Here is a 13,814-nt window from a genome sequence, read left to right as displayed (position 1 = left end):
TGTGATGCAAGTTGTGGCTCTAGGAAGGGTGTCACCTGGCTCCAGGAAGCTGCCCTGATTTCCCCAGCTGATTACGGGCACTTCCTTCCAAACTCCGCATCCCCAAACCTCTTTGATATACTTTCCATTATAGTTACTAATGTCTATGACTTAACTCCCATTTCAGTCTGCAGGCTGTTTGAGGACAGGTCCATGTTGGAGGCATTCTTCCCCTGGAGAACGTAGAATGTGGTCCAGAGCTCAGCACACAGCAGCACTAGTGGCTGTGACGCTGCTGGTGGTGGCGACGCTTGGTAGCAATGACGCTGATGCTACCATTTATCCAGTGCCCTCCTCTGAGCCATGTGCTGAGCTAGGCACCTGTACTCTCCCTAATACAACTGCTTCAAGAAAAAAAGGATTCCGCCCCCCACCGCCCAGTTTTGTAGGGGCAAAAGTGGAGCTCAGAGAGGTTAGAAAGTTCTGAAGGTCACGCAGAGCTGTGCTGACAGCCCTGGGCCAGTCTCCCAACCGAGCCTCCTGTCCCCTTGGTTTACTCAGCAGACCCTTGTGGGATGTGCAGGGAGTGGATCTGCGCCGTCTCGTGTGGAACACCATGGGCTGAGGAATGTCGTCCCAGGGTACATTCCAGGAAGGCTGGCAGCAGTTCTCAGCTGCTTCACACACGCGACGCAGACCACACCAGCGACACCCAAACTAGACCGGGATGACACACGGTATGAGGGGTGAACAAGCCGGAAGGGGCTGTACCAGCCAGTCCTCATGCTTTCCACAGGTTGCTAATCTCCAGATTTGGGCAACTGCAGTCACAGCACTTACTCAGCATTATCTTAGGAAATTGGACATCGTAGGTTTGTTGGACTGAGGTTTAAAACGTCTTCAGAATAGGGGGTTGAAAGTGGTTGTAGAATTTTAGACCCAGAGGTGGGACAGAGTCCACTTGGCTGGCTCCCTCAGGGCCGGTGCTCAGGTCCCACTGCTCTAAAGGAAATGCGGCTGTGACACGGGCGAGTGAGTGACAGCCGCTAGCTGTTAGTAGGCTAGCGGTAAGCCACTAGTAAGTAGGGGCTACTAGCGCTTCTGTGCCAGGTGCTACGCCCATCATCCCCATTTTACAGGTGACTAAAGGCTAAATAACTCGTCAAGGCAAAGGTCACTAAGCAGCAGAGGTGAGACCCAAGCCCGGCAGCCTTGCCCAGAGGCCAGCTCCCTCTACGTGCTCACTGCGTCCGGATAGGAAGCCTCAAAGAGGAGGCGACCGAGAGGATACCCTCCTCGCTGCTCCCCCCGCCCCCAGGCTCTGGGTGACCTGGGCACCCTCACCCGGGGCCGCGCTAAGCTCTCCCACTCTCAGAGGACCTGGGGTCACCTGTGAAAACTGAAGGCTTTTTTTTAATTATTACTTTTACAGTCTGCCGACTGAAATATTATTTTTCCCTCTTCACCTTAATTTGGTTCAGAGCATAGAAGACCTCACGCAGACTGTTTACGCTGGTCCACTGCACGGATCACACTCAGCACTGATTGTCTGCGATGTGTGCGGCCTGCTGCGCCCGCCCCCCGAGCTCTCCACTCGACTCTAATGAAAGGCCCTTTGAGTAGAAGGTGCATTCGCAGCAAAGAGGGTCGGTGCTCGTGGCACCGTAATGAGGCTCTCGGAGGCCGTCCCAGCCTCCAGCGCTGGGGCCCGACCAGGTGTTCAGAGACAGCCTTTCTCCACGGAAGTTCAGGCTGAACTTAAGATTGACACTTACACCCAATTTGTGCAAGACTGCTGGAGGGGCTGCTTGTCGTGGAGGCATCCCTTCTCTCTCTCTCTCTCTCTCTCTCTCTCTCTCATGAATCTTACTTTTTCTCTTCTAAAGGAGAAGCAGTTGATTTCAGCCAGCACTTGAACAAAATTATACCATTTGGATGACAACTAAAATCACATCATTTAGAACTAAAAACAATCTTGGAGATAATGGCCAGTCTCCTCTGACAGGAGAAAACCGAGTGTCAAGAGGTCAGGTGACCTGCCCACGCTCATATGTGAGAACGGAACGTAGCACCATGTCAAGCCCAGCTTCCTGCTTCAGGCTGGCTACGTGAAAATCTGTCCTGCAAGGCTGAACGCAGATATTTTTAAAATAGATTTGGGAGTCTGGGCCACTGTCTTAAATTCAGTGATGGCCGCACATCTTACTAGATCCCCAGGTGTGTACCCGCTGACTAAACACCGATTTGTGCCCCAAGGGAGGTGCATATAGAAAATATGAACGGGCAAGATTTTAAAAGTTTATGGTCCCTGCATGAAAGCAGCCCTGAGTCATCTCCGAGTGGGAAATTACTGTTTGTCCATGAAATTCTGACGGTGCCGTCGTCAGAGGCAGAACATTGAGATTTCTAACGTTTTTACAGCTGTCCCAGACGTGAGGAAACTGGGCCTCGTTTTGTCTAGTGCGCAAAACAAAGTGTGATGAGATCATGTCCGGGGAACGTTTGCTAAATGAGTGAGGAGGCAGAGTGGGTGGAGGCTGAGGGAAAGGCCATGGATTCGACATCATCTGTAAAGCAAGAGGCCCTGGCAGCTTCACCGGCCAGAGTATCGCTGTAAAAAGGGTTGGATGGATGGAAAAGGGATTTAAGTGATCAGCAAAGACAGGAGCTGGAGTGAAATAAAAACCGTCAGACAAAGGAGAGAGTCCGTCGCGCGGGAAGCTACTCTGTGGTCCACACAGAGACTTGTACACGAAGGTGCACAGCAGCGTTATTCATAATGGCCCCCAAATGGAAACAACCCAGATGTTCACCAGCTGAGGAATGAAGAAACCAAAATGTGCTCTGTCCTTAATCAATAATTTTCAGTCATCAAAAGGAATTGGGCACCAACGTGCTACGACACGGATGCACCTTGGAATAATCACGCTCATCGAAAGAAGCCAGACACAAAGGCCCCACTGTGATTCTGTTTACGTGAAATGCCCCAGAATAGGCAAAGTCACGGAGAAGGAGGTAGATGAGCAGTTGCCTGGGGCCGGGGGAGGAGGAATGGGGTGATAGAGGGTTCTGTACCAGGCGATGTTTGCACCGCTCTGCGGATCTGCTAAAAACACTGAATGGGGTGAATCTCATGGCGTGTGAACTGTATTTCAATAAAGCTGTTGTGAAAAAACCACCGTGGGAGGAATGTGGACGTGGGACCCGGCCCATCGGTGAATTAATCCGTGGTGCCTGTTTGGGGTGCGCGTTCCGGGTGCCTGGTGCCGTTTAGCGCCCGGAGGTCCAGACCCGGTGCCACTTCAGGGCCTGCCCGTCGATGGGCGCTCACCTGCTGTTTGTCCCCCGGCCCCTGCAGGGTGAGGACCCCCCGGCCGACAGCGTGCTGACCTTCATGGCCCGGACGTCCGCCCTGACCTATGCCCCCGCGTCCCGGGCCGATTTCCCCGGGGACCGCCCGCTGCGCACGCTCCGCAGGCTCCAGCCCGACGAGCTCAGCCCCAAGGTGGCCGGCGGTGCGGACAGGCAGAGTCTGGTCGCCGCACTGGGTGCCTACGCGGCCCGGAAGCCCCCCGTGCCCCCCAGGGACGGCGACCCCGCAACCCGCAAGCTCGTGCGCGCGCCCTGGCGAGAGCCCAGGGTCCTTTCGGCACCGGCGGCCCCCCAGAAATGGCCCTCGCCTCCGGACCCCAGGGACGCCCTGGGCACGGACGACGGTAAGTACCCTTTGCGTGCTTGTCGTCGGCTTGTTTCTGCCTCTCGGGCGGCTGCCCAGGCCGGGCCTCCGAGGCTCTCTCCACGCGCGCACCAGGCTCCGCCATAGAGCGGACAGAGGCCGAGGGGTGGGAGGGGCCGTCCGTCCTGGTCCTGCTCCTGGGTCGCGGGGACTCAGGCGTCCAGTGCCTGCGGCGGAGGGGCCTTCAGATCTCCTGGGGGAGGCGCCCTCCGCGTTCAGTTCTCGCTGCCCCGACAGTCTCGCTATTTCATGACTTTATTGGTGGAGATGATGAGGGAATACGACTCACAGGCCAAAGCTGGCCCCGCCCAGCGTTTGGTAAATTGAATATAAACGACTTCGGAGCCACTGCCCTTTCCTTCTGTCTCCGCCTCTCCACTCCTGTGGTCAGACTCATGCCCAGCTCCTTGGTTTATGGGTGTTTGCTGGTCCCCATGAGACCGGCCTGAAACGAACGCTGCCCCCAGTGCCGTGAGTGTACTTGGGCCCTTGAAGTGACCAGCCCTCGAGGCCGCCGCTTCGGCCCTTGATGTGAGTCACCCCTGCTGTGGTCGCCCCACGGGAGGAGGGCTGTCGGCCGGTCCTAGCCTCTGTGAGATGCCCAGGGGCCTCATCTGTTTTCTAACAGCCTTTCCCTAAGACCGTAAAACATAAAGTGCGATTTTGATAGAATGTGACTTCTCCTTTGAAGATACACAAATAATAACATGAAGCAGGTAACAGATTAAAAAAATATTGAGTGTCCGTTCCCATTCGCGCTCCCTGTCTGTAAGTGGAGGCTTGATCGGGGCCGCTCTGGTGGGGCTCTTCGGGGAACATCCTCTGAAGATGCTCTCTCCGCTCTCCAGGGACCCTTATTAGCGGCATCATTTGGTTGGCGTTTTCTCCTGGGCTACGTTGCAATGTGGGTTATCTTTTTATATATATTGTCTTCCCAGCTGCGCTGTATGCTTTAAAGAGTCACGTAAAATGTTAGTCTCAGAGCAAACAGAGAGACTTGTAGGATGAACGCCCACACATGCATTGCTGGGTTCCTCTCGCTACTTCTGTGACCCCCTCCTCCCCTACGCTGACAGAGTCAATCGGACGCTGTCAGGTTTCACCTGTCACACTTCAGTATTGCACTGCCAGAGACACGACTCTTGAATAAACCTAACCAAACAGCTTTATCCCATGTTAACCTTCATACTAATGTCTTCATATCACCAAGTATCTAATCTGTGTTTAAATTTCTCACTTGTAAATTTTCTTTACAGTCGGTTCTTTGAAAGCAGTATCCGAAGACGGTCCTCTGAATTGGTGGACGTACCTGTTAAGCGCCTTTTAAACTACAAAATCTTTCTCCTCCCTCTTTTGTTCCCTTGCATCTTTTTTTTTAAAAAAAATATTGTTTCAGGTGTACAACGTTTTAGTTTGACATCTGTATACACTACAGAGTGATCACCATCAAAGGTCTAATTACCATCCATCTCCATGCAGCTGACCTCTTCACCCATCTTGCCCCCATCAGCCCCTTCCTCTCTGGTAATCACTAATCTGTTCCCTGTATCTATGAGGTTTTGCTTTATGTTCTTTCTTTATTTTAGATTCCACATATGAGTGAAATCACACAGTATTTGTCTTTCTCTGTCCAACTTATTTCACTAGCTTAATACCCTCTAGGTCCATCCATGTTGTAGCAAATGGCAGAATTTCATTCTTTTTCATGACTGAGTAATATTCCATTGTATATATGTATGTACCACATCTTTTTTAAGATTTTTTTTTGATGTGGACCTTTTTTTTTTTTTTTAAGTCTTTACTGAATTTGCTACAGTATTGCTTCTGTTCTATGTTTCGGTTCTTTGGCCCTGAGGCATGTGGGATCTTAGTTCCCCTGCCAGGGGTCAAACCTGCACCGCCTGCATTGGAAGGTGAAGTCTTCACCACCGGACCGCTAGGGAAGCCCCACCACATCTCCGTTACCCGTCCATCTGTTGATGGCTGCGCAGGGCGCTTCCATATCTTGGCTATTGCAGTGAACATGGGGCGCATGTATCTTTCTGAATTAGTGTCTTTGCTTTCTTTGGATAAGTACACAAGAGTGGAATTGCTGGATCATGTGGTAGTTCTTATAGTTTCTGTCCCTTTGTTAAGTTCCGGCTGTGTTCATCCATGCTTCTTCTGGGTTCAGTGAGCATCTTTATGACCATTATTTTAAACTCTTTATCAGCTGAGTTGCTTTTCTCTTTTCCATTTAGTTCTTTTTCAGAGGTTTATGTCTTGTCCTTTTGATTGGAACATGTTCCTTTGTCTCCTTCTTTTGCCTCATTCTCTGTGTCTGTTTCTCTGTGTTAGGTGTATCAGCTACCTCTCCCAGTCTTGAGGAGTGGCTTTTGTAGGAGACATCCTGTGGGGCTCAGAGGTGCAATCCCACTGGCCACCGGAGCCCGGGGCTCAAGGGGCGTGCCCGTGTGGGGCACCTGCCCTCCTGTTGTGGTGAGGTCAGGGTTGCGGAGGGGCGCTGGTGGGTGGGGTTATCGCCTGACTGGCCACGAGCCCTGCTGAGGTGCAGGGGTGGCAGCGCTCTCGGTAGGGGGCTAACAGGTTAGGTGGCGATTTCCACAGTGGCGCCTGCAGTGTCTCAGTCCCTGGGGAGCATCCCAAGTGGTCCCTGTTTCTCCAGCAGGTACTTCAAGATTAGTAAGTGGGTCTCCTTCCTCTGTGATGCAAGTGCCTTGCAATCAGGCACGTCTGCGTTGGTTTTGAGTCAAGTGAGTCTGCGCAAGGGCCCTTTAAGAGCGAATTTCCCATTCTCTGTAGTCTGTGGTTTTCTTAGATGTATCTCCTGTTGGTTTTCAAAGCCAGGTGTTTGGGGGCTCATCGCTCCTGTGCAGGATCCAGGGGTTGGAGAGCCTCCTGTGGAGCTCGAACCCCTCGCTCCTCAGAGGAGAGCTTCACCCTTTGTGATCCTTGGCGGTTTGTGGATTGCTGTGGCCGTGGGTTTTCTCTTGGCGAGACCACGTCTCTGCCTTCCTGCCTGTTGATGCTGTCCTGTACTTTCCTGGTCGCACCCCAAGGACGTGCACTTGTTCCTCTGTTCCACACGCCCTGTGAGCTAGGAGCTCGGAGATGTGACCAGCGTGTCCAGCGTTCAGCAAGAAGCCTTCAGGGGGACGGCGACCTTCTGTGAGGGGCGCTGCCTCCCTGTGTCTCGTTAGTATCCAGCAGCCCCGGCCACGTAACCTTTCTGGCACGTTTCACCTTGACTGTTTGGAAAGTGCTTGATCCCCCAACAAGAAGAGCTCGCCTCACCCTACCCCACCTCGAGGGAAGCCCTCGCAGGGCTGTACTTTTCTCTGGAGCGTGTCTCACAGTCTGACTCACGCGTTTGCACGTATTGGATAAATGTTTGTCTCCGCTTGTAGACCGTCAGCTACAGAAGCCGGCAAACTGTGCTGCTTTTCTCACATTTGCACCCGGGACTCAGCATGTGCCTTGCAGGGTGTTTGCTGAGTGGGTGAATGGTATCATTTGCTCTTCGCGTCAACCATGAAAGATGGTGTCATTGTCAGCCTCGTTTTCCTGATGAGGAAACTGCAGCTTGAGATAGCAGGTGATAGCGTTTGTCCCAAAGTCAGGTCACTTAAGGCAAAGTGGATGGAAGCCTTTAAGAACCGTCTAAAATGCAGATTTAAACACAGTTTGCTTTATTTCTTGGACTCATTGGTCCTGGACTCTAATGTTTTAAATGCCATTCAGCTCCGAAGTCTAGCTTTCTCTGACTGTTCATTGTGTGCAAAGTTGTGTGCTGAGCCTTTAGGGTGAGCAGAGGAGTAGAGAAGGGTCACCTGGGGGCAGGGGTGTCAGCCAGGGCTGGAAGGAGGAAGGGTTCTCTTCTTACATAGTGAAAAAGGACAAGGCAAGAAAAGACCAACCTTCCTCTAAAGCCCCAGAGCTTCCCGGGGTTACCTGTCCGGACCAGTCCCAGGCAGGCCATTCCCCACCACTCGCCCCTGGAAAACTGCCCCTGCCGTTCGGTCTGATACCCTTCAGAACCTCGGGGAGCGTTCAGGTAGATTCAGTGGGCCACGAGCACAGGATCCCTAGGAGGACGCAAGACACAGCAGCCCTGTCCTCAAAACCCAGTTTCACCTTGAAAGCACCAGCGAGAAAGTCAGAAGGGAGGCCCAGAGGGCCAGGGTGTGTGACCTCCCCGGGGGCGCAGCCCCGGAGAGCTGGCTGTGCCGGGCACCCAGCGGGTGTAGTGCGGAAGACAGAGACGTGGGTGAGGCAGATAGTGGCTGCCCTTCTGCAGGACGGTCGAGACCGATTTGTAGCCCTCAGGGCTCATGAAAACCCACCCATCCCTGCTCCCGAATCAGTAAATCAGGCCACTGGCTTCACGTGCGTGGCAAATGTTCATTTGGTAAAAACTTAGAAAGGAGACCCTCTTCCTTCATTTATTCATTATTTACACCGTGTCGCCTTTGAAAAAGCTTTAATTCACAGAAAATTAAAAGACCAGTGGGCAGTAGGATAATGGCAAGGGCAAACGGCAAAGTGTGAAGTGTGGGATTCAGACACGGCTGGTCCAGCTTCTCCTGTTTAGGACACGGTGTCTCGGGTTGTGGCCCAGCTGGCAATGCCCCTCGTTAGAGTGTTGTTCTGTATTCTGTGATCAGTTCTCTATGGAAACCGGAATGTGTAAAGGATTATTTGTTGTGCCTTTTATCAGTTGTAGGAGTAGTAAATGGTTACCATGCAATACCGGAATAATAGATGTGTAGAAAGGAGAAAACAAGTCACCCTGGATCTCACCACCACCAGGCAGGTGTTGTGAGCGCTGGTGTGCCTTTTGGTGCTCCGTGTGCGTTTGTGAGGCCTGGCACCGCACGGCTGACCCGGGTGTGGCCCTGCACAGCTGCTGCTTCTCCTCTGCACGCCCCTGCAGTGCATTCTCCAGGGCTCGTTCTTCCTCCATCGCTGGGTTAAAATTCAGGCAAGTCCCGTGAACTCCAGTCACTCTTAGGTCATAAAAAGTGCGAGGCCACTTTTGTATTTAAAGTTTTAAAAATTGTGGCAAATACACATTGGTTTGGCTCTGATCACAGATTGAGTTCCTGTCTGCAGAACTGCAGCATGAAGCGTGCACACCTGGGCATCTCCCATCCAATCTTTGCTGCAGGGAGGGAGCTCAGCAGTTCTCACATTCAAAGGGTGTTTCCATGAATGGGATCCAGATGCCTTGCTGATTCAGCCCATTTAGTTAATGTAGACGGATTTCAGGGGCTGACCCGGTAGCCCTTCCTGGGAAGTTTCCTACTGTGGGGTCTGCATTTGCCACCCAGCACGTGTCTAGGCTACTCCCCTGAGTGTGATAGCGGTGAGGATGAGGGTGATGAGAGTGGTAATGGTGATGGTGGTGATGGTGGTGATTGTGGTGGTGATGTGTGCGTTCGTATGTGCCTAAACGGTGTACTTTCATGTACACGTGGTGGTAAAGGCACTTAGGAGCAGAAACTGTTGTGTATGATTCACATCCTCTTCGTGGAAGCAGATTTGTGTGAGGTTAACTGCACACCATTGCTTATTCTCTAAAGCTTGTAGCATTTGTCTGGGGGACCCTATTAAGACATATAATTTCTGTAGGTCAGGCCTGCAGCAGTTGTTCATGGGAGCTGATCTCCTACTCCAGGCCTTACATATTTGATGTCCTGACATTTCATGTAATTGCTCTGCTAGAGCCCACTTGGCACATTGAAAGCTACTTAAAATGTCATTATAAGCCGGCCGGATCTCGGAATTACATGGTGCGGCAGCCGGAACAGAGCGTCTCACTTTGATGCATGTGGTATTTGATTGTGCTCTGCGCCACGGTCCCTCCAGTCCGCCCGGGCTGGCTACACTCTTTAAAGAGGATTTCCTCATTTCTCCTCACCGTCAGAGGACTGACAGTGGGCGCCTCTGAGCTGACTCACCGTGGTCAACCGCACTTACGCGGGAGATGATCGCTGACACGAGTTAATTTGCTCTCCTCCTAAGTGGTCAGCCGCTTAGCATCTGCCATTGTATACCTATGGGTTTTTTAGTTATTTTTCACTCATGGTAATCTGAAAAGTTTCTCTTTTGGATGAGAGGAGGCAATTTTAGGAATTATATTTTATTATACCATTTTGAAGATGGATGTGTCTTATTATAGTTAGAGAGGCCCACGGAAAGTCTCTCCCGTTCTCTGGTCTTTATCTTAAAGAACGTGAGTGTTTTCACGCTGCAGGTCTATTTCTGCTCTTCCCTCCAAATAAGGAGAATAGAGCTGAGGGAAGTTAAGGGAAAGCACATGAGGTAACTGTAGGGAGGGTTTCTCTGAGTTATTAAATGTCAGCACAGATTATTGGAGGAGGGGCACAACTTCCCCTTAGCTATTTGGTTATTAGACGTGGTAGACAGTCTAAACATTTGATTTCGTTTTCTCAATAACCCCTTCAAGTGGGAGTTACTGACCCATCTACACAGACAGACCCGTGACTGGAGCCTGGGTGTGGCTGGCTGCAGAGCACACTTTGTCCAGATCGTGACCCCCTGTTTGTGGTGGATCTTTTAGGATTTCTGACTTGCCCTGTGTTTGACCAACATCCTTCCTGCCCTGGGTTGCACAAAACAAAACATCGCCGTGTGGGATGCTTTGAGGGACTGCCGAGAGCCTCCACCCCTGCCCAGGCTCCCCCAACGTTGGGAGCTGACCTCACACAGCTCCTCCAGCTTTGCTGTCTGTTGTCACCCACCTGGGCTCTGTTCCGTCCCCTGAACCTCACATCCGGTCCATCTGGACCTGCCATAGAAACACATAGGCTCCCGCCAGCTCTGCCTGCTGCACCGCCATCCCCAGCAGGGTTCCTGCAGGAGCCTCCTCCGGCCTCCCGGCTCTGACCTTGTCTCAAGCCTGCAGGCCTCTTAAAATTGTAAACCAGATGACGACTCACTGCTCAAAACCCAGCAAGGGCTTCTCATCTCGCTCAGCAAAAATCCAGGTCCTTTTCATGGTCTGAGACCCTGTAAAGTGCCCCCGACTTTCACACCCCGCTTGTTGCTCCAGGTCACCCACTCTGGCCGCCTTCCTGTCCTTCCAGTGCTCCTGCCCCAGGGCCTTTGCACTTGCTGTGTCCTCTGCCCGCAGAGCGTTTCCTTAAGATAGTCCCTGGGCTCAGGACTTCCCTTCATTGGGTCCCTGAGCTTTTCTCTGACAATCCTGTCTAACACAGCATCGTCCCTCCCCACTGCCCCATCCTCCACGCTCTGCATTATTGTTCCCGCAGCCCCATCACCACCAGACATTGTATGTATTTGTTTTTAATTGTTTATTGTCTGTTTCTTCTACTATAGATGAACGTTCCATGGAAGCAAGTGCTTTGCTAACTGCATTATTCCTGCACCTTGACAGGTAGCTGAGCACAGAAAATGTGCAGCGAACATTTGTGGAAGGAAGGAAAGAACGAAGGGTGGGAGGAGAGTTCCTGCTCTTGAGCTCTGCCGTTTAGGTTTGAGACCCTCTGGGAGGCCTGAATCCCTCACTGATTATCCACCTCCCTCATGACCTGGAATGTGTGTCTCCCACCCAGGCAGCCTGAGAGCAGCTGGGGGGAGGGACGTGTGTGGGCAAAAAGGTCACAGGGCGGCAACAGACCCTGGCCCCCTGCACAGAGGACAGCACCAGGGCGTCAGCAGATGCGGACCCGCCGCCCACAGGCCAGGCCGTGCCCAGGAGAGTCCGCCTGCTTCAGCCACAGTTCAGTCCGCGGCGACTTGCTACCCAGGCTCTGAACTGTCACCCTGACACCCGTGTGCCCCCATTCGCGTGACGGTTCTAGCTCAGTAATCCCACTGGTCCTGTTCCTAAATCTGGAATCGGAGAGAAAGTGGACTCTTAGAAGGACATGTTCTGGACCCCTTGAAACCGGCCAACAGTGCGACTCAGGGGCTTAACCGCGAGGTGGTGAAACATCCTCGCGGGGCCCAGTCGGGGCAGGGGGTCCACCTTGGACCCTTGTTAGGAGGGACACAGCTCTGCGTTGAGGATGGTCCAGCGGAGAACAGGAGCAGATCCTCGGTGAACCAAGGCCCTGGGGAATGGAACGTTCTCCCCAGCTGAATTTCCTGGTTAAGTTTGCGTTCCGCAGAAACACATTTTGGATTCAACACTTGTTAAAAAACGTCTCGTAAATGTACTGATCCATTTCCTTTGCCTTGGTCGGTGTCCTGGGACGCCATGGTGGGTTCTGCCATGCTGTGGCCCCTGGCAGGGACCACGCCTGCAGGGGCCAAGCCTCGGCCTCTAGTTTCAGGGCATTGCGTTTCCTCACCTTTTAGGCCATGGCTGCGACAGTACAGACCACTGAAAGTTGATGTGTCTATAATGCTAGAGGCTTAATAAACAGCTAGGTGTTGTTTTTCTTACTGTTTACTCTACCTTAGTTTTTCTCTTTTCTACGAAGCAACCTGTGCCCTTTGTCATCCCAGAGAAGCAGGAGTTCTGACGCTGTGCGTGGTCGGGGTCCCTCAAGCCTTCAGCCTCCTGCCCTGGTCTGTGTCAGGCATGCTTCTCTGTGTTTTTACAATGTTTCTGTTTATGAGGAAGTGAGAAATATTTTTCCAGGTTCACTGCTGGAAGTTATTTATAAGGCAAGCGTTTGGTCCCTAAACGTGTCTACGGGGCTGTGGGGGGAGGGATGCAGGGGGAGGTGGGGATGCAGGGGGGCAGTGCCCTCCCCAGGGGCTCAGGTCGGGGTCAAGGACCACGGAGGCAGCAGCCACAGGGAAGTCATCCATCTGCATTTCCTTCCACGGGAAGCTGTTTCAAAGTGCAGGTTTTATTACCGTGCAGGTGTGGTGAGACCAACAGATCAGGAGAGGGTTATCGTGAAAAAGGTTGTTTCCCAGAGGCGGGGGCCGCCCGGGGAAGCACCAGGCTGGTGACGGGGCAGAGGGAGGGGAGCTGTAGGCAGGGCCTTTCTGTGGGTTTGCAGGAAGGAGCAGGCGAGGCAGCACTGGCTGGTGTGAATAATGTCAGCGGCTCTGGGGCAGAGGGGCAGCCCCTAGTTGTTGGGACCCGGGCCCGGGGTGCGCAGGGCAGGGGGCCAGTCGCCTGGGGGCGGGGCGGGGCTCTGGGTTGGTTGGTTGGCATTTGGAAGCAGCGTCTGCTGTCTGTACATGTGGGCGGCCCCGGGAACGTCAGTCTCTCCGGGACCGGCGAGGCCCAGAGGTCAGAGCCTCAGGGGCTCCTGGTTGACACGGAATCAAGGCCGGGGCTGTCACCACCCTGCAGCAAACCTTGTGGGGGACTCCAGGCCACCCCACTGCTCTCCAGCCAGCGGAGCTTTTCCTAGCATCTCCTGCACTGCAGGTCCAGGGTGAGGAACCATCGTAACTCTTCTCTTTTCAATAATATGAAAATGTCTTTCTTCCACTCTCACGTCTGAAGGATATTTTCGCTGTGTAATCTAGACTTCTGAATTTAGACACCTTTTCTTTTAGTGGTTCAAATGCATCCTCATATGTAAATGATCCAGTGTGTACTTGTGTATCATGTCACGTATGTCGTGCTTACAGGGCGCTGGGTGTGTCCTGGGGCACCGCCGTCCGGGCCCCGCCTCTGGCCGATTTAGCGTCTCCTCTACCTCGGTTCTCTGTGCGGCCTTGTGAGCTCGGCTGGGAGCGGCCGTTGTGTGGCTCTCCGAGTGCCTCGAATCTCTGAGTTAATGCTCCTCACCGATTTCGGGGCATTTGTGGAGGTTGTTTTCTTTTCTTTGTCCCCTTCTCTCTCTCCTTTCCCTCTCAGACCCAGTCACACTCATGGCGCCTGAAGCTGCGCCACGTTGCCGAGGTGTGGCCAGTCCTTTCTCGCTGCTCCACGGATGAGGATCGTTTCCATTGTTTGCCCTCAGCTCCCCGCCCTTTGTTCTCCATCATCCAGTCTGTGGCTAAGCCCATCCCCACGGATGAGGATCGTTTCCATTGTTTGCCCTCAGCTTCCCCGGCCCTTTGTTCTCCATCATCCAGTCTGTGGCTAAGCCCATCCCCACGGATGAGAATCGTTTCCATTGTTTGCCCTCAGCTTCCCCGG

The 13,814-nt window shown here is 53.0% G+C and overlaps 1 protein-coding gene across 1 annotated transcript in view; it reads left to right on the top strand.

Annotated features, from left to right (window-relative positions):
* Positions 1–13,814, top strand: part of PTPRN2 (protein tyrosine phosphatase receptor type N2) — a gene marked incomplete at both ends in the record, with an annotated part of 672,304 nt that overhangs the window by 229,104 nt on the left and 429,386 nt on the right. The window contains one exon of the mRNA XM_082845910.1: positions 3,338–3,695. Coding sequence (XP_082702036.1) covers positions 3,338–3,695 — 358 coding nt within the window. The remainder of the gene's footprint in view (positions 1–3,337; positions 3,696–13,814) is intronic.

Source organism: Leucopleurus acutus, assembly GCF_964270905.1.
Source record: "Leucopleurus acutus genome assembly, chromosome: 9".
NCBI classification, from domain to species: domain Eukaryota; kingdom Metazoa; phylum Chordata; class Mammalia; order Artiodactyla; family Delphinidae; genus Leucopleurus; species Leucopleurus acutus.
The sequence above is the reverse complement of the archived record's forward strand: the minus strand, read 5'-3'. Positions and strand labels throughout refer to the sequence as shown.